Genomic DNA, 25,078 nt, shown 5'->3' with positions numbered 1-25,078 from the left:
ATCTCAGATCACTGCAACCTCTGCCTCCCAGGCTCAAGCAATTCTCCTGTCTCAGCCTCCCAAGTAGCTGGAACTACAGGCATGCACCACCATGCCTGGCTAATTTTTGTATTTTTAGTAGAGACAGAGTTTCACCATGTTGGCCAGGCTGCTCTCGAACCACTGACCTCAAGAGATCCTCCTGCCTCAGCCTCCCAAAGTGCTAGGATTACAGATGTGAAAGCCACTGTGCCTGGCCTATTTCTGGATAATGTTTATCATAATGCATGTAGGAATCATGTCACTCTTTTTTCTTTATCCCTACCTAACAGCACAGTGCCTGGCATACATGAGTTAGTAACAGTTCACTGAATTTTTTTTTTTTTTTTTTTTAAGAGACAGTGTCTTGCTCTGTAGCCCAGGCTGGAGTGCAGTGGCCTGATCATAGCTCACTGTAATGTCCAACTCCTGGGCTCAAGCAAGTTCATTTTTTGTAGAGATGGGGTCTCACTATGTTGCCCCCACTGGTCTTGAACTCTCAGCCTCAAGCAATTCTCCTGCCTTGGCCTGCCAAAGCACTGGGACTACAAGCGTGAGCCACCACACCCAGCCTGAATTTTTTTTTAAATAAGTTAATATTGATAATGTATCTTAATATACTGATAATACATTAAGAACTTTTGTGGATCAATAAAAGGACAATCTAAGAGTAATATGGATATAATAGGTAATGGACACAGGTAACACACAGAATAAATGCAAAATGGCTAACATTTTAAAACATTCTCAACTTTACTAATAGAAAATATTAAAATGAGATATTTTACTTAGCCAAATGGCAAAATTAAGGACTGATAATTCCTCACTCAGTGTTGGTGGGAAGGTAAATTTGATAGATATTATCAAATTACCTTTGGGGAAGGTAACCTGGTAATGTCAATTAAAATTTCATTTGTATGATTTTGTTCTATACAAACACTTAAGTAACCAAAAAAATCTTTATACAAATATATTGATAATCTCATCATTTATAATTGCAAAAAAATTAGAACTGTAAAAGTCCATCAATAAGAAGCAAGTTAAATTATAATACAGCCATAAAATGAAATATTCAATAGTCATGTAAAAGGCGAAGACAGATATACTGACATGGAAAGGTGTCTTCAACATATTTATGAGAAAATAAAAGACTACTCAAAAATAAGTATGGTACAAACACAATACTGCAGGAAGGCAGTAAGTTCATGTACTCATTTTTAAGTCTGGAAAGATATATATAAATTGTTAATAGTGATTTTACTAGGGTGGAGAAGAAACAGGGATTCTGAGTTTCTAATTACATACTTCTATATTGATTTATTTAAATGGGCATATATTATTCTTATTTAAAATTCAAAACTTTCTTCATTTTGGAAAGAAACAACCCACTACAATTGGTTTCTAGGTTGAACTCAAAAGTCCATCCTTTCTTCCTCTCCTTGCCCATCCCCCTTCTCCTGACCATCATGACTCTCCAAGGAGTTAGGACAAAGGGTAAGAGTATCTTCCCCGAAGGCACTGCACCTTCTCCCTTGGGTGTGACCCTTGGGCCAAGTCATTCCTCTGATGACTTGAACAGGTTCAGACTGGGACACAGAGGACTGTCCCTACTGCACCAGGCCCTGTTGGGCCCAGAGAGGGGAGACTGTGCCTTTACCACACGATCATTGTTACCCTATACTCTGCGCTCTAAGGGAGGAATCCAGAAATAGGTTTTCAGTGGAGCCCAAGAGGTGGTGTCTAAGAGATGTCCACCATATTTTTCCTGGCACTGTGGCTTTCTCTTCTGCTCTCTCCATCCTGGGACACTCTTCATGGACTAAAGGATCTCAACTGGACCATATTTTCTAGAGAGTCACGAAAGATGCAGGGAGCAAGCCTTTAGCCTGCAGCCTAGACCAGCTCAGCAAGGCCATCAACTCTGGGTCAAAGTCTCAGTTTTTCTTCTCTCACTGACCCTGGCATATAGCTTCATTTCTTCTGGTGCTAATGTATGAGGCTTTTCTAAATACTACCAAAACTTCCATTTGGGCCTAGGATATGCTCTCATCCCAGGCAATAAATTCAAACTGATTTTGCTTAGGGTTAAAAATAAATAAATAAATAAATAAAAATTCCCCAGGTCCTGGTGGCTAAGCTGGTAAGCTATTACTAGGGTCCCTACTTGGGGGTTTAGAGACAAGCCCAAGGAAGTCACCAAGTGCCGCACTGCCTAGCTGTGCCACCGAGCCATGCGCAGGGACTCTCCTCAGGGCCCTTACTGTGAGGAAGGGTGTTCAGGCTAAATCAGGGCTCGGAATTCTCATGCTGGGTATACCATCGAAATTTCTCCAAGAACTCCAGACATAAAATATCAAAACCAAGAGAATCAGGCCACAGTGGAACTTAGAAAAAGTCTTATTTTAAATGTATTTGCTATCAAAGAAGAAAAAAATAGAAAAAATGTGCTAAGGATCCAACTGAGAATCCAAAAAAAGGACATACCAAATAAACCTAAGGAAAAGATGACAATTTATATAAGACTACAGTAGAAATTAATACTTTAGAAAACAGCACAACTGACAGGTCTGTGTGCTTTTAAATTACATAAAACTCCAGCAAGGCTATGGAAGAAAAAGAAAAAATATACAATATTAGAAATAAAGAAAGTTAAAAAAAAAAAATCACAGCTACTGAGGGAAGTGAAAAGCAGTAACTGTAGACATAGCATGCTAATAAATTTGAAAAGGATCTCTTTCATGGAAAATTCAAAGTAAACATTTGATAACATTAGTTATGGGGAGTAGAGGGGAGATCAGAAAGCTGCAAAGACCCATCCCTCAAAAAAGAATGGAATTAGTATTTTTTTTTGAGATGGAGTCTCGCTTTGTCACCCAGGCTGGAGTGCAGTGGCACGATCTCGGCTTACTGCAAGCTCCGCCTCCTGAATTCAGGCCATTCTCCTGCCTCAGCCTCCCAAGTAGCTGGGAATACAGGCGCCACCACCATGCCCGGCTAATTTTTTTTGTATTTTTAGTAGAGATGGGGTTTCACCATGTTAGCCAGGATGATCTCGATCTCCTGACCTCGTGATCCACCCAACTCAGCCTCCCAAAGTGCTGGGATTACAGGCGTGAGCCACCGCGCCCAGCCCCAGTAAAAATAATGGAATTATTATTTAAGCAATACTATTTAAATTATACCAAAGAATAGAGAAAAAAAGCCTTCACAGTTCATTATATGAAGTTACTATTATTCTAATACTAACATCTGAAAACAAAAACACAAAAGGAAAATTACAGGTCAATCTGATCCATAAATATAGATGCAAAACTTCTATGTTAATAAATCAAATCAAACAGCATGTTAAAAAAAATACCCCATGAGGTTAGGCGTGGTGGCTTACACCTGTAATTCCAGCACTTTGGGAGGCCAAGGTGGGCAGATCACAAGATCAGGAGATCGAGACCATCCTGGCCAACATGGTGAAACCCCATCTCTACTAAAAATACAAAAAATTAGCCAGGCGCGATGGCGGGCACCTGTAGTCCCAGCTACTTGGGAGGCTGAGGTGAGAGAATCCCTTGAACCAGGGAGTCAGAGGTTGCAGGGAGCCAAGATCATGCCATTGCACTCCAGCCTGGCGACAGAGCAAGACTCTGTCTCAAAAAAAAAAACCCCATTACCACATATAGTATATTCAAAGAATGCAAAGACAATTCAATAGGAGAAATACCATTTGATCTTCGAACCATGCTAAACAGACACGACAAAAGCAAACATCCACTACTAATTGGAAAAAAACTTCTTAATAAAATGTAATGAAACCATTTCTTCAACATGATATGGAAGAATTCAAACCAACAACCAGAAGACCTCAAACAATCAGCAATACCCACACTTAAACATGAAACACTAGAATCATTCACATTAAAGTGGAAAGGAAAAAATACTAAGGAAAAAGATGTCCTCTACTCAATACATATTTAGTAAATGAATTCAACATGCAAAGATGGTCCTAGGAGGGAGGCAGCAGTCTACAGATACAAGCATCAGCTCTAAAGTCAAATATCCCTGTCTTGGATTCCAGCTTCACCCCTTGTGAAACATCAACCTCCGGTCAAGCTCCTGGCCTGAATCTCAGTTTCCTTTCTGAAAGGTGGGGCTACTACTACCTGCCTCAGAGCTGTCCTGAGAACTCAGAGAGAACTATGAAAACTTTACCCCCGTGTGCCTGCCCCACACATGGAAAATGCTCAATAAATGAATGCTAGTTATTACATAGAGGAAAGTGTGCTGCAATGCAGCATGACTCCATTTCTATAAACACTATTAAACAGATATATAATATGCATAGAATAAAGTCTGGAGAGATATTCCGGTTAACAATGACTAATGGGGCCCGAGGAAGTGGCTCATGCCTATAATCCTAACACTTTGGGAGGTCAAGGAGGGTGGATCCCTTGAGCTCAGGAGTTCGAGACCAGCCTGGGCAACATGGTAAAACCCTGTCTCTACAAAAAATACAAAAATTAGCTGGGCCTAGTGGCATGTGCCTATAGTCCTAGCTACTCAGGAGGCTGAGGCAGGAGGATGGCCTGAGCCTGGGAAGTGGAGGCTGCAGTGAGCCGAGATCGAGCCACTGCACTCCAGCCTGGGTGGCAGGGCCAGACCCTGTCTCACAAAAAAAACCAAAAAACAAACAAACAAAAATGACTAACTGGACTGTGAAATTATGGACAAAGTCCTCTCTTTTGCTCCCTATTTTTTTTTTTTTCCTTTTGGTAGAGACGAGGGTCTCGCTATGTCACCCAGGCTGATCTCAAACTCCTGACCTCAAGTGATCCTCCCACTTTGGCCTCCCAAAGTGCTGGGATTATGGCATGAGCCACCACACGCAGCCCTATTTCTATTTTCCAATTTTTCCAAAGAATATGTATTACTTACATAATCAAAAAAGAGAATACGAGGCCAAAAAAATGATATGGATTTTTGGATTCACCGAAGATAGGGGACTGGGACACCTAAGGCCCAGGTGGAAAAGAAACTAAAGGTGATAAGGGAGACAGTGACACTAGGGAGGGGCTAGAAGGGTGCCCCTACCCTGTGCTCTATCACAGGGAGAACCCAGTTTCAGGAGCACCCACATAGGTGTGAAAAGTATTTAAAGGTATTCCAGTGGAGGCCAAGCTGAAGCCCTCCAGGCCCAAAGCCAGCACGTACTACTGTACTATGGCCTGGCCTGACCTTTGTCCAAATGCCATAGAAATTCTGGGCAATGGGAATGGGGCGAGGGTACTTGCTTCTTGATTCAGGTGCTGATTACGCAGGCATTTACTCTGAAAATTCACCAAACTATACACAGTATGTGCCTTTCTGTGTGTATACTATACTTCAATTTTTAAAGTGTTTTTTGTTTGGTTGGTTTTTTTTTCTTTGAGACAGAGTATCTCTCCGTCACCCAGGCTGGAGTGCAGTGGCGCGATCTTGGCTCACTGCAACCTCCACCTCCCGGGTTCAAGAGATTCTCCTGCCTCAGTCTCCTGAGTAGCTGGGATTACAGGCACCCACCACCGCGCTCAGCTAATTTTTAGTAGAGAAGGGGTTTCTCCATGTTGGCCAGGCTGGTTTTCCACTCCTGACCTCGTGATCCGGCCACCTCAGTCTCCCAAAGTGCTGGGATTACAGACATGAGCCATCACACCTGGCCTTAAAAGTTTGTAAAAATTAAAAACTGAGGAGAAAATTCAGTTTCTATCATTTGCTATAGTTTCCCGCTTAAGTTCTGGTTTTAGTAACTATGAACTCATGGAACAGTCTCATGGAACAGAACACTGAATCCAGTATTTTGTCTGACATATCGGTCTTCACTTTTGCAAACTCTGTATTGATTATCATTAAAAGTATCAACAAATGAGAAAAAATTTCTGGGGCAACCCAGGGATATGGGAGAGACAGGGAGACCCAAACTAGATACGGCAGCTGCTCTCAAATCTGACTGCACATTCAAATTACCTGGGGAGCTCTGAAAAATGCTGGGGCCCAGGTTCCACTTGGGACCAACAACAGCAGACTCCCAATAACAGCAGACTCTCGGGGGCTGGGGCCCAGGCATTGATAGTTTCTTTTCTGAAATCTCCTCAGATGATTCTAATATGCAGTTGGTGTTGAGAACGACCAAACTCGTTGAACCAGAGGGACCGGCCCCTGGAAACACTCTTGGCAAGTTGAAGCATAGCCCTGCCTGTCCCGGTGGTGGCTGTGGGGGTGGGCGCAGTTAGGTGAGGTGAGTTTAGGGATGAAGTGCTCTGGCACCCACCCAGGTCCTCCTCCACATCCGGCTTCCCCAGACCTCTGGCAAAGACCCAGCAGGGAGCAACGCCCCCCACATGGAGGCGGCAGAATCTGGAAGGTGACGGGGAGGAGCTTCCCAGGCTTCCCGGGTTGGACACGGAGCCCCAGCTTCTGGCTCCTAGCCAGGGTGTTCAGACTGCTTTGGCCCACTTGCCAGTACAGCCCTAAGACACACGCCGCTCCAACCACACAACCCCAGAGCTCAGCCCTAACTACTACCCAGGGTCCAAATGACGCCTCTGGGAACCCGCAGCTGGAAAACAGGAAACCAAGGAGAAATAACAGTGGGAGGAAAGGCCACAGGGCCAAGGTCCCCATACAGCTCAACCATCAGGTAGCACCTGACTCAGGGACAAGTGGCAGGGCTAGTGAAGAGGGGGATGCCACATGGCCCACCTGTCCAGAGCTTCCAGCCCTCATACCTGAGGCTCTATGCCACCCTCATCTTGAGCCCACTCTACCTAACTATGCAGCAGGAGCCCATGGGTTTGACTCTATCAGACAGCTACCCTGGCATCTTACACATTCCCTGGATGATTGACATAGAGCCCTGGGCACATGCTTCACCAAGCATGTCCTTAGAGGCCCTCTCTGTTCAGTCTAGGACTCAGAGCTGAGATCAAAGCACAAGGGGCAGGACTAGGGATGGACTGAAGCCATGAAGAGTGTCCTAGGATGGAGAAGACAGCAGCAGACAGATCCCCAGTGCCAGGAAAAATATGGTGGACATCTCTTGGACACCACCTCCAGGGCTCCCCTGAAAACCCATTTCTGTATTCCTGCCCTAGAACTAGGGTGTAAAGCAACAATGATCCATGTGGTGAAGGCACAGTCTCCTTTCTCTGGGTCCAGCAGGACCGGATACAGTAGAGACAGCCCTCTGTACCCCAGCCTGAACCTATTCAAGCCATCAGAGGAATGACTTGGCCAAAGAGTCACACTCAAGGGAGAAGATGCATCAGGGAAAGTTGATCTTTGGATCCAGGCAGGATTCTAAGCTCAGAATCCCTTCCAGGGCCTCTCTCTGCCTCCTACAGGAGTTACCAGCCTCCCCTGGCTCTTCCCCATCTGCAGAGTGGCCAGCAGGAGTCAGAGATGGAACCTCCCCGAGGTACAGGAAGGTGGACTGGCAGGAAATGGCTCTTTCTGTAAATTCCATCTGCTTAGCAGGGCTAGGAACCAAGGCCTGCAGGCTAGAAAAACAGACTCCTGGGGCCAAGGATTTTGAGAGAGATGGTGGATGCTGCAGACGAGGCAAAGGAGGAAAACTCAGTCGGCAGGGCTCACAGCTCAGGAGCTCAGTGTCAGGGACAAGTTGCAAACCCTTTCAATGCCTTTGTTTCCTTTGCAAAGCCCATGAGGTTAGGATTACATGGGGAAAAATGCCTGGAGGCGGGGTTGAGAAATCCAATTACTTAAGCACCAAGGGCGTAAGAGTTCCAGGCCACAGAGGTAACCAGGATTTCTTTAGACCCTAATCTTCCTATCCTTGGAATGTTTGCCTCTTAAGGAATATTTCTGTGGCAAGATACTGTTACCTCCCCCCTACCCCTCCCTTCCTACTCTCCTCTAGCTAAGGCAGCCAGAACAGAAGAAAGTTAGTCATTTTTACTTTTTGTCTGATCTTTAGCATCTCAAATAAAAAGGCCATAGATCCTCAGCAAGAGAAAGTAGGGGGATGATGGTCAAACTCATACTGTCAGAAATATTAACATGTCTGTATTTACAGAAATCAGGGTAGAATTTGCAATCAACCCCCAGAGGAAAAAGGGTATACCTCTAGGTTATTAAGAGCCACTGCATGGAAAAAGCTCAAAATTCAAGGTGCCCCCCTGCCTGTGGCAATGGAGCTTTAGTCTCCTGCAGAGTCCAAGTCTACACCAGCATCTACAAGAGACTTGGCCTCCTCCCCAACTGTTCTCTTCTTCCAAGGCATACAATTCACACACATACAGTCCTGCCATTTCAGGGGCTCCAAGGGCTCTGAGGAGCCTCCATCAGACTCCCAGACTTGCAGAAGTGAAAGAGAAGGCAGGAGCCATCCTTATCTACAAAAGCTGAGATGCAAGTAAATCTTTTGGGGTACTCAGAGAACTTCTGGGACAAAAAGATCTCTACTCTTTCAAGCGGAGGCTTTGTCCCCAAGATGGAGGGTAGAGAAGAGTGGAAAACTCATGTCCAGAAGGGGTGGGGAGGCATCAAAACAGAGACCCTATGCTCTCCCAGAAAAAAGTTCAAAAGCAGTGCTATTCAGGATATGGCCCGTAAGCTGCTTAACACCAATCCACCACAACATAAATACAGGAACCAAGAGGAAGCCTTTAGGAACCTTTATAGCAATTTAAAGCTATCACGACATCCAAGGGCATGATCACTTGGCTCGCCTCACTGAGTGTCTCACAGACCACTTTGGATGGTGCTGGGCCACACGTGCAGCAGCTGCAAACTCACTGTACAAAGTAAGTGAGACCGTGTTTTGGTTTTGCAATCTTTTGCAAACACTGAAAAAAAAAAAAACAAAAACACAAAAACTGGTCCTTCCCCAGATTTAGTCTGAGAAAAACTTAACTTTGGAAAGCAACCCCCTTACTTTACCCAGAAAGCTGAAGTCCAAAGGCAGTAAGTGACTTTCTCCCCATGGCTAATGACAGAACCCAAGAGTAGGAGTAGCGTAGAAAACAGGGTGAAAGGAAACTAACAACCGCACTTCTCACCCTCCTCCTCTCAGTCAGTGGACCTCACTGAAGTCCCTGAAGCAGTAAGGGGACCCACACTCTAAATGAGTCAAAGGTAATTTCAGCTTCATGGTAGATTGCTCAGGCACAGTATTTCCATCCAGCTTTCGGAATCTCAAATCCAAAACATCTAACACCAACATGTGCCTTTCAAAACTAAGCACCCTTCCCAGCTAGTCCATTTCTGACCCCACTGCCCTCCTCTGTCATTGCTAGGTCCCGGAAACACTGACTTATTGAAAACAAACTTGGCATGTTGAATCTTCCTTCAAAGTCCCTTGAGGTTTTCTGAGCCAGAGAGAAAGCAAATGTAAAGTGCTGGGTGCATCTGGGGTGAGGATTCTGTCTGCCATGTGCAAGTTCACAGCCCCAAACACAACGCTTAAGTCAAAAGCATTCAATATATAACACACAAAAGCTGCCAGTGCTGGCTTTTCCACTCAAGAGTTATAATTTTAGGTAATAGTTCAGTCAATGTCTCTTCCAATGGTTTCATAAGATCAAATAATAATGATTTCTCTTATTTTTCAGGACCTAATACTGTACCTAGAAAATGATAAATGTTTGGTGGATGTTGAAAGACAAAGGTAAGAAGAAAGGGGGAGAAAATACATAGGGATGGGGATAATAGTCCTAGAGAGTACAATAATCTACAGATTTTAATCCTCCAAGCTTTCCCTGCCTCCTATTTGCCTAAAGGCTTCCTAATCTAGCTCCTTCTCCGAAGCTATAGAGACACTGAGAACAAGGGGGAGTCCTCAGCTAACTGCCAGATGCCCGGGTGTGAGAGGAAATGAGGCCGAAAGCCCAAGAGGTCAAGGGTAGGAAAGAGGACTTAAGAGGATTGGGAGACCCAAAAACTGAGCCAAACCATAGTCCCTCCCATACTCCCTGCCCCCACCCCCATCCAGCCAAACCATTTGCTGCAGCCTCTGGGATATGGGAGGACACTTGGCAAGACCACAAAGCCCATTTCTAGCAGAAACCTCCATCTGCAGCTGGAGGTAGCCCAGTGCCCAGGCCCCTCCTCACCAGGCCCAGCAAAAAGGCTGTAGTCGTCCTCACGGTGGTCCCTGAGGGCAGCTCCAGGGCTCCTGCACCACCGTGGACAGGAAGGCTCTCCCTTCAGCTCACTCATGTGTATATCATACAAGGCTCTCTCCCTCTCCCATGACATTCAAAAAGGCTGAGGGTCACCAAGGGAGATGGAGCTGAGCTCTGGACTCTAACTCCAGTTCTTATCAAGGATGGGGAAAGCCCCCTCTTTCTCTCCATCCTCAAATTCAACTGTGGAAATCTCTTGCTTAGTTCCTTCGCTTCTCTAGCTTGACATGCTCACCTGCTTCCATATCTCCCCAAGCTGGCTGCTGCTTATAAACACACCCGAGAGAGAAGTGGCTGGAAGTAGGAAGAGCAGGGAAGAAAAAACTAATAGGAAGGACCCACAGTGTATAGAAAGTCAAGGATCACAGGTCCTTGAGAACAGGGAACTTTTTGCAGTGGTCAAAAGGAGAGACAGAAGGCAGAGATCCTGGGCACAATCCCAAAATAGTTTCCAGACATCCTCAGCCAGTCAAGGGTTCCCATGGGGCAGAGTGTGGGAGCCGTGTGGGAGCCTTGAAAGCAGGGCGGCCCGGTGTTCTCGGCACTGGACACTCACTCCTCTCCAGGCTGCCAACGAGGAGGTGGCAGCAACAGTGTCTGCTATAGCATGTTCCTTGAGATATCATGGGTAGACACGTAATGCACCAAACAATAAAACGTCAACTTGCATTTACCAAGCTCAACTCTGTGCCTGTGCTAGGCACTATGTGGACTCATACACACATCATAGGTATTCTTGAAACCCTGGCAGGACTTAGCACACAGTATACGTGTCTATTCCCACTAGCTACTAGATACCATTCTCCCATGGAGCTTCCTCAACCAGCACCCACCTCATGGGAACATAGCTGGTGACACCCCCTTTGTCCTGTGTCCCAGAGTCTTGGTCTGATCTCACACCAGACCAAGATGAGCTCACCCATCAGACATATCCATCTTACACCACGACCTGAAAATGGGAGCGCCTCTGGCAAAACTGCCTCACCCTGGGTATATGGGACACTGCAGCCAACTAGCCACCCAAGGAAACTCTATGTGTGAAGGTGGCACCAGGGACAGAAGACTCAGACCCCAGTGTTTGTTGGCAGTGCCTGAGCTGCATATGATTCTCAGACAACTGAACAATAAAAACAAGCATAGATACAACCTCAGAGTTTTAAAAACTCAGCTGGCTCAGGCCCTACTCTGAGAAGGGGGAAGGAGGAAGACTTGTTAGGAAGGCTTCCTTTGGATTTTCAAGTAGCCCTTGCCACACGTCCACAACACTGAGGGCTGGGGTATTAGGCTGGGAGCTTCCAGCAGGACTGCGGAAAACCAGCCTCCATCTGGGGCCAGCAGGCAGGGAGGCACGGAGAACACACTTGGAAAGAGCTGAAGAGAAGCGGGTCTGCCAGGGAGAGCCATCACTACAGCGGAAGGGGGTGCTTTCGGGAGTAAACAAACCTGCCAGCCCGTCCTTTCTCCCAGCAAAGCAGGAAGCTCTAGGCTGACAAGGCTGGAGATACAGAGGAGGGAGGGGCCTGCCCCCTCCCTGAGTCCATCTGTCCTCATCCCCTTGGCCTGCTTTCCCCAGGCTGGGAGACAGAGCAGGTCTACTCTATGATCTCTGTGCCCACACCCCTCCAACAGCACATGAGGTGATTACAACTCCTCCAGGCAGCAGCAGGAGGCAAGGGGAGGAAGCAGAGGTGGAACCTGGGGGTTCTGCTCCGGAGAAGAGTGTACAAAAGAGTGTGTAGTGAGAGCCAGCTTGAGGTGAGCTCAGCTCTCTCCTCCCCACCCACAGTATCACCCATATCAATTGCCCTCTGTCACCTCCAGACCTCCCACCACCTCATCCCAGGTGATCATCCACTACTCCCAGTCTCACCAAAGCACACCCACTAGACAGGGGAGCCGATGCCCCCTGGCTCTTCTCCTTCCCAGAAGCTGCTCTAGAAGCAAAATTCACACCTTTCCCCAAGCACTTCCTTGCCTCAAGTTCCTTGGGACAAAGCCAGAGAACTATCCAGGCCCTCCTGATACACCCTGCAGCTTTGCCCAGAAGCCCATATCCCCCACGTGGGAAGCAGAGCCTCTCCCTACCAGGATCCCTATCCAGTCAGTGAGGTGGCAGGATGCCACTCCCAGCACCTCCATGGAGCTTCCCACAGCTTTCCCAGGGGGCGGGAAGAGAATTTCCAGGGAAGAAACTAAGGGCATCTGGGGACACTCACAGCTCACCCACCTGCTACCCAAGCAACCAAGATCCCCAGCTCCCTGAAGACTCCTGCGGCTGAGGGGGCAGGTGGGCTGAGGCAGGGGCAGGAACACGCTTCCTCTCCGCTAGGAAGAGTCCCATAAGCCCTGACCCTGCCCACCTCCCCCATGCTCCCTTCCAGCCTCTCTGCTCTTGGACTTGCGAGGCAGCCACACAGAGCCACCTCCCAATCTGTTTTCTCCGCCCTGGGCCAGCAGAGGATACTGCTGAGTAATCCCAAACTCACAGTGGCTCCTTAGCCCTGAAAAGGGGGACAAGCTCAAGGAAACCTACTGATCGGATCCATGCCAACCTGGGAGGAGTATCTGTGATTTCCTAGTAATGGCTGATACTCCAATGGATTCTCCCCTCCCCTGCCCCAAATACCCCAGCTCCCCACCCCCGCCAGACAACCACAAGGAGAAGCTCAGTGCCCCCTTCTCTGCTTCCCACGCACCTGGGAACACTCTCTTCCCAGTCCCCTAGACACTAAGTCACACAGAGTAACAGCAGACGCCCGCCGGATTCTCAGTCATGATGTTGCATCAGCCCCCACCCTACCCAAAATATCCTCACCCCCACCACCTCCTCTCCTCTCCAGCCATCTCCATGGTGACAGCAGCATGACTAATGACACCCTATCAGCTTCAGACTCAGGAGCGCAATTCTCCCTCCCTCTTACGCCCCCCCCCAACACTTCCCCCCCTCCCGGGATTTCTGCAGATTGGATGCAAACCAACAGTGCTAGGGACATTCTCGAGAGATTTCCAGAGGCAGGGGTAAGGAGTGGGCTGCATGTCTTAAAAACAAAACAAAACAAAACAAAAAAAACAGTTCAACAAACCAAACCCCAACTGCACCCAAAACCATCCAGCTGAGAAAGCAAAAAGAATCCAAACAAAACCCACACAGGCCTGAGAATTCATTGGCCGCCCACACCCCCGCCGCCCCTCCCCCTCAGCTGCTGCTACACACACAGTGGGAGATTAAGGGATCACCAGAGGAGACCCTTTATTTTTATCCAATCCGGTCAAACACTTCACCGCCACCACACACACGCACACACACGCACGCACACACACACAAGGTACCTTGACAGCCGCTCCTTGTCCCCACGGCCCGGCTCCTTCACCAGCCTTTATTTCCACCTGCAAAAGAAGCCAGAGGAACGTGTGAGCCAGGCGGGTACCGGGAAGGCAGCAAAGTCCTCCTGCTACAGCCCCCCAAGCCCGGCCGGAGGGGAAGGAGGCGAACGGGAGGGGATGCAGCCTGCGAAAGAAAGGCTATCGGGGACCGTCTTCCTGCCTCCAGCTGCCGTCCGGATCACGGCAGACGGGCTCCTCCGCCTTCCAGTGTGTTTTTGTTTTCATTTCTCCTCTGAGAATCCCCCCAAGATCCGAGAGGACGGCGACCCCCGGCCCGCGTCTGCCCGGCCATCCCCGGCCCCGCGCGCTCTACCTCGGCCGGCCTCCTCTGGTGCATCGGCCGGCGGGCCTCCCATTATCCCCGCCGGAGGGAGCGCGCGGAGGGAGGCACTGCAGAGGAGGCGGCGGCCAGCTGCCGGCTGCGCTCCCCTCCCCGCCGCCGGGCTGGTGTGCGAGGGGGCGGCGCGCTCGCTAGCCAATCCCCGCGGCCGGCCCTGCCCCCGCCCGGCGGACCTGCCCAGCCGGGAGGCGGGGGCGCTTCTGAGGGTGCTGCTGAGCCGCGCTGGCTGCTTCCCAGGCCCGCCGTGCCGCTCCCCGGCAGGCTGGGGCATCCCAGGGCACCCCCGGCCTCCTCCCGCGGGGACCCTGAAGGTAATACCCAGAAGGCATCCTCTGCGCCTCCAGGATCAAAGATGACAGACTGCGCCTCCGGGCGGAGCGGAGCAGACGCTGGGGGGATTCCCGTTTACCCACTATCTAACCCAGCATCATCCTGGCAGAAGCTAGGACGGCACCGGGCCCTGTCACAAGGGCATGAGGTGCAATAGCCCTTCATCCTCAAAAAAGAAGAAAAAGTCCAGGCAGCACGAACCTTTACTCCATTCTGCAGATGAGGAGATAAAATAACTGAAACAACTTACCCAAGGTGACGCAGCCAGGAAACAGTAGAGCCGGGACTCTGAGCCAGGTCTGTCAGCTCTGAAGACCATACTCTTAACAGCTATGCAGCTCTCTGCTCCTCCCTGCTCCAGCGCCCACCTCAGAAAACAGGCTCCTCGGAGCCCACACCTCCTGTGTCAACCCTGCCCTCCTCCACACACACAAACACCCACACCTCACTCTAGGATCACCCCCCAGCCCCGCCAGAACATACCCATCCAAGACAGCCTCCCCACCAACAACCCACCATGGGTTCTCCACTCTTGGAGGATCCCAAGGGTCCCCAGACCTCAGGGCTTCTCATCTCTGGGAAAGGCAGAGGAGGGGAGGTAGCCGAGACCCCAAGAGCTCTGGCCTTCCAGTTTCCAGACTCAGCCTTTGAAAGCTGCATCAGGAGACTGAAAAGAGGGCAGGATGAGAAAGAACAGAGAAGGGAGAGTTGGGCCCTGCAATCCACTCCTGGATTTACTTCCTGGGCCACCCAGGGCACATCATTCCCTACCCCAGTCCCTCCCTGTAGCTGAACACGCCAGAGTTTCTACCTCCCAGGAAGTGACTTCTACACACTTCGGTACCCACAAACTCCAGGCTCCATCACTAGCTAGTTGTAACTTACCTCTCATAGACTCTTTGCTCATCTTATAAAACCAAACTAGAAATAGCAGCTACCTCATCCAGTTGTGAGGATTCACTGCAGGTGAATCAATTTCTGGAAGAGCTCACTGGGTGCTCCTTCTCATTCTCACAGATGAATAAGCTGAGGCCAGGGAGAAGTGACTCACAGGATGAGATAGGATGTTTGAGATCCCCTGACCCAGTGATTCGCTCTCCTACCCACTACACCACAGATGCCTAATTGCTGTCCCCTCCCCAGGGGCCCAAAGCGGGTACTCAGAACAGGATGGGCTGCCTGTGGAGAGACAGGAAACCTGGCCTCCAGTGAGGAGACTCCAGGAGGCATCAGGGCCCAAATCTGCCTCCCCCTGTGAACAAAGGGCAGCCCTCCTGGGCTCCTCCCAGGGCAGGGAGGGAGGCAGGTGGCAAGGCATGGCAAGGAACAGTGTCCTGAGCATGGGTCAGGTGGAACAATGGGTTTCTGTGCCCCTCAACTTTGACAATGACCAGGCCAAGTGGAGTCCCTCCTTTATCCTGGTCCCCAAAACTGCCCTCACACCTATCCCCCATACAGTCTGCTGCTGGATAGGAGAGACAAACACTGCTTGGACAGTAACAACTAGTAGATTGCTGCAGCGGCTGCCACAGTTTATCAAGCCCCTGCTACATGCCAGGCCCTGTGCCAACCATGTTGTAGGATCATCCTCATTTGACTTACCCCACATACAACCTCATCTCTAACAGGGCAATGGAAGGACTTCGCGATGTTAACTTGCCTGTCAACACAGCTGGTGAGTGGTAGGCTGGAATTCAAATCTAGGTCCTTCTCTTTCCAATTCTCTAAGTTCTGTCCGCCTCTGCCAACCCCAAGGAGATACAAAGAAGACCGAGGTCACTTGAACCCAATCACTTCCCTTTAAGCTATGGATCTAGTAATGTTTTCATGCCTCAAAGACTTCCCGGTGCTGCTCTTTCTGCCTGGATCCCTCTCCACCTCCCCCGACCTGGCAAGCTAATGTGGTACAAGACTTAGTTTAAACATTGCCTCCCCCTGCCAGTTTCTCAGATCACCAAGCTCCCATGAGCATCATCCGCTCCTCGCAGGTACTGACAGAGCAGTGTACTGCTTCTTCCAGGGCACCAGTCACAATGAAGCGTAGTTATTTATTTACACGGCAGTCCTCCCACGTGGGCGGGGGCCCTGTCTTCCCTACTTTCGTAGGCTCTGTACAGAGCTGGAATGTGCTGAGCCAAGTTTCTACACAAGGAGGGTGGAGAGGCAGGGGGGGGCTGGGCACTGAGATGTGGAGGCCCCTCTCCTGGTCAGTCTTCTCCCTGAGGTCCTCAAGGTTCTGAGGGACACCTGCTGTCCTGGGAGGGCAGGACCTGCCAGAACTGAACTGTGATCTCCTCCCAGACTTGCTCAACCAGCACCTATCTTCCTCAGCAGCCTGAAGGAGCCACAGAGCCCAGTTCCCACCCCAACTCCTGGCTCCACTCACTTCCCTGTGTAATTCAGTCCTACCCCAAACACAGGTCCCCACCCTGCCCTCCAGCAGCTGTCAGCTACACCAGAGAAGCAGCCCAGAAGAGGAGCCCATAGTCCCCCAGGCAGTCCACCTGCTCCCAACCCCATCTCACCCTGGCCTCATTCCCTCTTCTGAGGCTCGTGGAATGCCTGGGCTCAAGGGAGTCACAGAGGTGCATGCCAGGGCTACTCTGCCTCCAGCCGGTATGTTCTCCACTCCCCTCTTGATCCTCCTCCCATCTCTATCTGCCCTCTTTTCTAAATTTTGTACTTTACAGTGACCACTCACAGGTACTTAGAACCCCTCTGCTTGGGGGCCAAGGGTCCCTCCCCTCCACACCTTCTGTCACAACCCCCAGACCCTACTGTACTCCCAGCAGGAGGAATGGAGCCACAGCCCTCCCCACTGGAGAGGTGAATGGATTTACTCACTTCCAGAACACACAAAATGGATACCCACAGGCTGGATTCCACACAGATATTCAAAGATCAAGAAACACAGACACGACCAGACACATTCTTGGGGGGATTTACAAGAAATCAACCAAGCACCAACCCCATGTCAGGCCCCATACCTACAGCATGATATACTGTACATCTTACTTAACTCTCTAAACAAACCAATGAGACAGGAAATATTTGTGCCCATTTTACAGATGAAGAATTGGGATACAGAGAGGCTAAGTACCTTGCCCAAGGTCACACAGCCAGAAAATGAATGCACAGGGTTCTTGCCACCCCTTCACTTGCAGCAGCACAGCCAAGGCTGCTCTGTGTTGCTCTATGATTTTCATATCCACCTACCTCTTCTAGAGCTGGTAGAGGGTAGAGAGAGACAGGCTTCTCATCCTCTCTCACCATGGCTGTGTCCTGAATGAGGTCACTCTTCACAGGGCTTTACTTCAAAGCTCAGTTTAAGCCCTGCTTCCTCCAGGAAGCCTTCTCTGATTACACCAGTCTTCTGCCAACCAACAGCACTTCTAACATTTCTTATCTCACCCCTGGTACTGTTATTTGTCTCTCTGTATGTCCTGCATCCCCAACCAGAATGACTGGAGCTGTGCCTCTCCAAAGCCCCTGTAGGGCTATGCCTACGTTCCACACACTGAAGGCACTTGGAATTGACTATGAGGGAAGTCTGTGACCTCCTTTTCTCTCCATCACACAAAGGATCCTGCCAAAAAAAACCCAACACCCCCTCCACCTTCAGAGCCTATGTTTGAAGTCCCCGGTGTCCACGCATCAATTTCCACCCAAGTAATTGCCGCCCATCACACACACATCATCCCCTATATTTGAAACTCTTTGCGGTTGTCATGGGAACTGCCTTTGCCTTCATTCACTGATCAGGCCTCACAATTAGCTTTGGCAGCGGAAGTCTGTGTCAACGACAATCACAGGGAGGAGGAGGCTGAGGAGGAGGAGGAGCAGCAGCAACAGAAGAAAAGATGCTCCTCTCCTTGGAGATGCAGCAGAACCAGACTGAACCAAGGCACCCAGCAACACTCAAGTGAAACAAGTCGGAGCCAGCCAACAACTCCATCTTCGTGCTTCCTACCAGCAAACAGCATGCATCCAGGGCCTCCCAGACTGACAGGTAGCAGGTGACACTCTGCCTATACCCTACATGCCCTTCAAGATGCTTGTGAAAAGGTCTTACAGTCTGTGAACCTCGTCAGGGTCTCCTCGCCCCAAATTCAACAGCCTTGAACCACCAAATGTTCTAGGACCTAAGCAGGTAACAAGCGACTATATGGCGCTGTTGAGAAGGTGGGGCATGAATGCTGAGATAGAAACCTGGGTATAGCCCTAGCAGAAGACTTTCAAGAGGAATTAACACAAAGCATCTAACTTTCCACCTCTAGGATCCTCAGGCGGTACCCAGCAATCTGTCCTCATCCTTCCACACCCCTGCCGCCAGCATCAGGTAGCATCTCTACACACTGCAAGATCGGGGAGGTGCTTCCCCCTTCTGGAAGACCTTCTCCTCCTCATCCTTCACATGTCACTATACTCTCAAGACATGTCCTTTCCCTTCCTGGCTGGGCTCTATGGGCCCAAAGGTGACTAAGGCCAGTCTCTGCCCTCAAGGCATCCCTCCCTTTTAGCCCTATCAGAATGTACTGTAATTATTTGTTTTCATGCTTGTCTCCCTCCCCAGACGGCAAGATCATTAAGGACAGACAGAGTTAATGTGCCTCCCTTTACTTACCGCTCAGACTCAGTGCGGCACCCAGCAAACAGCTAGTCCCAGCCAAGGTTTGCTGAATGGGGCCAGGAGGGCCACCTGCCTGTCTGTAGGTCAAAGCAGATGATGTCCTGCCTCGGGAAACTGAAGCAGCACCAGAGAGAGGGGCTGGCCGCCTCCAGTACAAGGGACCTTGTAGATCCTGGGACCCAGGATACACCAGGAAGGCCTCTCTCTCTCCTTGTCCTCCTGGCACCAGCTCTTCTCCCACTGGTCCTCACAACCCCCTCTCCCCTCACTGCACCTCACCCCATCCTGCAGCATGAACACAGTACAGGCGGGACCCAGCCCTCACAGTAAGAATCTGCCGTCCCTCTCTCTTCTAGAGCTCCAGGATCATTCCCAGCATCATTAAGGGAACTGGGGCACACAGAGCTTACCTTAAAGGGCAGATCAATCAATAAAAAATAGGACAGGAGAGAGCCACCCATGTTCTCCCCACAAGAAAAACTCAGCAGTGGAGCAGACTCTAGTCTAATACTTTGTTACTTCTTTTTGACCCAGCATCTCCGTACTCCTTTCCTGAGACTTTCCCGAACCAGCAGTAATTAGGAGGGGCAGGAGGCATGGGGGACCCACAGTCTGGTCAATACCACCAAATAATTCCATCCAATGCAACTCCCCATCCATTCTGAGAATCTAGAATTCCTGCTCTAGCAGCAGTGAGAGGTGCCTTATTTTGTCCACTAACACCCTCGTTAGGTACGGTAGAGGTAGGACACAACAGAGCTAGAATTCATACAAGTCACAGCCAGCAGTGCAGGAACGGCCATCAACAGTGCCCCAGCTGCATACTTGTGCTACCTGAAGCAAGCAGGCAACAAACCCCCATACCTGTGGCCACCCGAAGGCCAGCCAGTGATCTTACAATGGGCTGCCAGCCTTCTTTTTGACCCTTCCCTCAGTAGTTAACAAAAACTTAGGTTATCCAGCCAGTCATGGTGGCTCACGCCTGTAATCCCAGCACTTTGGGAGGCCGAGGCAGGCAGATCACCTGAGGTCCAGGAGTTCAACATCAGCCTGGCCAACATGGCGAAACCCTGTCTCTACTAAAAATACAAAAATTAGTCAGGTGTGGTGGTGCCTGCCTGTAATCCCAGCTACTTGGGAGGCTAAGGCACAAGAATCGCTCAAATCCAGGATTGGAGGTAGCAGTGAGCCAAGGTCATGCCACTGTACTCCAGCCTGGGGGACAGAGCGAGACTCTTGTCTCAAAATGAAAAAAATAATAATCTTAGTGATTTCCTATGCAAATGACAGGAGACAAGGCCACCAAGGGATGTGTCCACCCTGGGTGTGGCAACTGTGCAGTGCCTATGCCCTGCACAGACAGAGGCAGACGCCCACAGCAACTCTAAAGGGCTCTCCCAGAAACAGCCAGCCAGGCTGCAGCAGGGCTCAAAAGGAAGACAAAGGGGTCTCTTTCCTTTCCAATATCTCCTCTCTTCCTGAGCATCGTCCCCTCATTCCAAAAAGGAGCTGTAAAGAAGTGAAGGGAAATGGAGTGGAAAATTAGTGACAACTCCTGAGACCCTGGACCTGGTCTTCTGGCCCACCCAGTCACCACATTGTCCTTTCCAGAACAAGAAAACCCACGACAGAGAGGAAAACTCTGGCAGGACTCAGGAGATAAGTTTGGAGCTGGAAGTCAACATGAACACAGCTCAGTGGGGCTGCTGACCAAGACTGTAGGTGGGGAGGAGCCATTTTCCCCACTAGGAATCCAGACAGCCTCTGGGTAGTGCACACCACCTCACTCCTGTCCCTGTGCTCTCCCATAGCAGACAAGTAAAGCATGGCCGTGCCTTCAAGGAGAAGCAGTGGACTGTGCGGTGGGTTAAAACCCAGGAAAGTACTGTCCAGAGACCTCACCACTTACTTTGGGGTGGAGGCTGGGATCCCAAACCCTGAGAGCTGCCAATTCAGAAGCTATTTCCCCAACCTAAAAAGAACCCTTGGTGAGGGTTCAGGGACCACATAGGGTCACTCTAAGGCTGGCTCCCAGCACTGTCCTATAGAACCTCCTGTGATGGCAGAAATGCTATCTGCACTGTCTAATACATAAGCCACAAGCCACTAGCCACATGTGGCTGACGAGTATTTGAAAGTCGACTAGTATGACTGAGTCACTGAATATAATCTTAACTAATTTAAATTTAAATTTAAATAGCTATCTGTGGCCGATGGCAACTATATTAGACGGCTCAGGTAGAGCATGCTTCTTAAATCTGGGGAGGTCCTGAATACTCTTGACAATCTGCTAAAAACCATGGACCCTCAGAAAACACACCCCTGCACATTCACATAACATTTGGCTGAAATTTTCAAAAAAGTTCACAGACCTTACCCCAACAGAGGTCTGAGATTAGGTCTAGGTCTAAGATTAAGTCTAAAAGTTGACCAAAATGCTGCAGTCTAAGATAGATGCCTCTCTTGCATGTAGTTGTCTAAAAAAACATGAAAATAGGCCGGGTGCAGTGGCTCACACCTATAATCCCAGCACTTTGGGCGGCCAAGGTGGGTGGATCACCTGAGGTCAGGAGTTCAAGATCAGACTGGCCAACATGGTGAAACCCTGTCTCTATTAAAAATACAAAAATTAGCCAGACATGGTGGTGTACACCTGCAGTCCCAGCTACTTGAGAGGCTGAGGCAGGAGAATCACTTGAACCATGAGGTGGAGGTTGCAGTGAGCTGAGATCACGCCACTGTACTCCAGCCTGGGTAACAAAGCAAGACTCTGTCAAAACAAACAGACAAAAAACAAAAACAAAAACAAAACATGAAAATAGACCTGATAGGCCAGGCGCAGTGGCTCATGCCTGTAATCCCAGTGCTTTGGGAGGCCAAGGCGAGTGGATCACCTGAGGTCAGGAGTTTGAGACCAGCCTGGCCAACATGGGGAAACCCCGTCTGCACTAAAAATACAAAATAAGCCAGGCATGGTGATGCGTGCCTGTAATCTCAGCTACCCAGGAGACTGAGGCAGGAGAATTGCTCGAACCTGGGAGGCAGAGGTTGCAGTGAGCCAAGATCGCACCACTGCACTCCAGCCTGGAGGACAGAGGGAGACTCCGTATCAAAAACAAAACAAAACAAAAATAGACCTGATAATATACTTCACATAATCTTAGCAAGAGACTGCCAAATGCGAATCTTCCTCCCCACTTCCCCACAACCCAGAGGGCATCCTTATAACTTCCCTGCTAGGCGGCACCCAGACTCGTGCAGGCACTGGTCACACAGGACCTCTCAGGGCTAGTTCCTCAGTGCTGGAATAGCCATAAATGCTACACAATTCTTTTTTCTAACGTGGGTTCAGTCTGTCTAATAACTTTCACCCACTAATAAAACTCCTGCATACTCCTTCCAGTGAGGGAACTGACCTCCTCTTCATATACGCTTTGCCTGAGCCTGTGTTCCTCTACTCATCAGCAGCTGAATAGCCCTGCTTCCTTCAGCTGTCCTGCATGTGACCACTCTGACAGATTTCAAGACAGACTGTCAACATTCCTTTTTAGAGTTTCAGTTCTTTCTACTTACTAGGAAGCCAGAGTTCGTACATTTCTTTTTTGAAACAAGTACAGGCCTTTGCATTTGCCCTGATTAAATCCCATTGAGTCTTACTGGGACTCACTGTACTTGGCTGCCCCAACCTCCTTAGCCCCTGTTCTATCATTCAACGTAATAACTGCATCATCACTGCCACCCACCCACCCACCACACCTACAGATCTGACTTGCCTACTACCTCATCTTGTGAAAAGGGCACACATCATTCTGTTCCATAAGCTTCCAGATCCTTCCATGAGACCTAAGATTCTATGGACACACCCCCTCCTCTACACAACCACCACTATCTGCTACTGTGTCATGGAGCTCCAACCTCCTGAATCAGGCTGCTGAGCAGCAAACATCTTCTGAGAGCCCTTTCCTGACTGTTGTCAGAACAAATACACGAGTTCTCTGATAACTTTGTAGATTAGTTTTATTGATAGGTTTTACTGATAACTCACTACACTAGAAGGAAACAAATACCAGAAGAACAAGCAGAAACATGCAGTAAATCTCAAGAGGTCCTTGTCTCCCCGGCTTAGAGGGTCAGGAAATGGGTTGGGTCATGCTCTTTACCATTGCTGGCACTTCGAATTCTTTGCCTGTTCATCACAGCTTATTTATCACCACCCCCGCTCCCTGCCCCACTTGCTCCATGTCCCATGCCCTTCTGGTCATAGAAATGCTGTAGACAGCTCCTCAAACTTTCATGGACATACAAATCACCTGGGGATCCGGCTAAAGTGCAGATTTCAATACAGCAGGTCTGGGGTAGGGCTGGACATTCTGCAGTTCTATCAAACTTGCAGGTGATGCCAATGCTGTTGGTCCACTGAGTAGCAAGGTGGAAGTGAGGCTGTGGACCATGCAGGTGTCCCAGGACTCAAGTGAGTAATTTGCCATAGAAGAGTCCAGGTAGGTGCCCATCACCTCACAGTCTCTCATCTGCATCAGAGGGTTTCCATGCTAACTACACATTAGGTACACATGGGAGCCCCAGACCAGTTTGGTCCACCCTGGAGCAATTAAATCAGAATCCCTTGGGAGTGGGGTCTGGGCACCATGTTTTGTTACATTTCCCAGGTGATCCCAATGTGGAACACCTGATCTACATGGTCGACAGGCTGAACAGGGCAGTCATATCAGTGACCTCCCTCTAAGATGACTTTAAGTCAAAAATTGGACTTCTCATCTGTCCAACCTGGCAGGAGATGCCATCATTTATTTACAGAAATCTAGATCTGTTCATTTGCCTCAGCTGCTTTGAAAAGAACCACAGGCACTCTCAAAGTTTATCACTTGCCTTTCTGAAGTTTCACAAAACACCTTTTAAACAATCTGTTCTAGAACTGTCAAAAACTGACATTAAGCTTATATATTTACAATTTTCAAAATCTCTTTGAGAAATTGAACTTTTAGCCTATCTCTGGCCTTTTGGCCCTCTTTCAATCATCACAATTCCATAAAAATTGTAATTCACCAGGAGTTCAAGACCAGCCTGGGCAAAACAGCGAGACCCTGTCTCTATTTAAAAAAACAACAAGGGCCGGGTGCAATGGCTCACGCCTGTAATCCCAGCCTTTGGGAGGCCAAGGTGGGCAGATCACTTGAGGTCAGGAGTTCAACGCCAGCCTGGCCAACATGGTGAAACCCTATCTCTACTAAAAATACAAAAATTAGCCAGGTGTGATGGCACATGCCTGTAATCCCAGCTACTTAGGAGGCTGAGGCAAGAGAATCGCTTGAACTGGGAAGGTAGAGGTTGCAGTGAGCCAAGATCACGCCATGGCAGTCCAGCCTGGGCAACAGAGCGAGACGCTGTCTTAAAAAAAAAGAAAAGAGCCGGGCGCAGTGGCTCAAGCCTGTAATCCCAGCACTTTGGGAGGCCGAGACGGGCAGATCACGAGGTCAGGAGATCGAGACCATCCTGGCTAACACAGTGAAACCCCGTCTCTACTAAAAAATACAAAAAAACTAGCTGGGCGAGGTGGTGGGCGCCTGCAGTCCCAACTGCTCGGGAGGCTGAGGCAGGAGAATGGCCTAAACCCGGGAGGCGGAGCTTGCAGTGAGCTGAGATCTGGCCACTGCACTCCAGCCTGGGCGACAGAGCCAGACTCCGTCTCAAAAAAAAAAAAAAAAAGAAAAAAAGATTGTGATTCTGCGAGCACATCTGCAGGTGTTCAGTAAGAAGCAAATGACTCAGACTCAGGTAAGGTAACTGGCTAGCTCTGTTTTCCCCAGGTTATATCTTCTGACACCACAGGGATCCAGTGTCTGTCCACTCTCTTCATCCCTAGAAAGTTGTAAGCCTACCTCTTCCTTCTCACTCTTGTTAGAACCTTATATAAAACATTATTATCAGCATTTTCCAACAGGCTTAGCACATTCTGGCCACTGGACTCCCTGATGCTCCTCTAAGGGCTTAGACCACACTCCTGACTCTGCTTCAGTGCCATGTCTCCACTTTCCACATAATATGCTTGGCCTTTTACCCCCCCTCACTCACTAGAGAACAGCCCATACAGCCACACAGATGGCTCAGTCCTTCCCTAGTCCCACCAACACCTTTCTCCTGAAGCTATCATTCATGACGCGTTTCCTTTTTTTTTTTTTTTTGAGG

The 25,078-nt window shown here is 49.3% G+C and overlaps 1 protein-coding gene across 1 annotated transcript in view; it reads right to left on the bottom strand.

Moving 5' to 3' along the window:
* Positions 1 to 25,078, bottom strand: part of TET3 (tet methylcytosine dioxygenase 3) — a 123,931-nt gene that overhangs the window by 93,243 nt on the left and 5,610 nt on the right. The window contains exon 2 of the mRNA XM_011946041.1: positions 13,521 to 13,577. Coding sequence (XP_011801431.1) covers positions 13,521 to 13,577 — 57 coding nt within the window. The remainder of the gene's footprint in view (positions 1 to 13,520; positions 13,578 to 25,078) is intronic.

The sequence above is a fragment of the Colobus angolensis genome, unplaced genomic scaffold (assembly GCF_000951035.1).
Source record: "Colobus angolensis palliatus isolate OR3802 unplaced genomic scaffold, Cang.pa_1.0 Scaffold249, whole genome shotgun sequence".
Taxonomy (NCBI): Eukaryota; Metazoa; Chordata; class Mammalia; order Primates; family Cercopithecidae; genus Colobus; species Colobus angolensis.
This window is presented reverse-complemented; position numbering and strand designations above follow the sequence as displayed.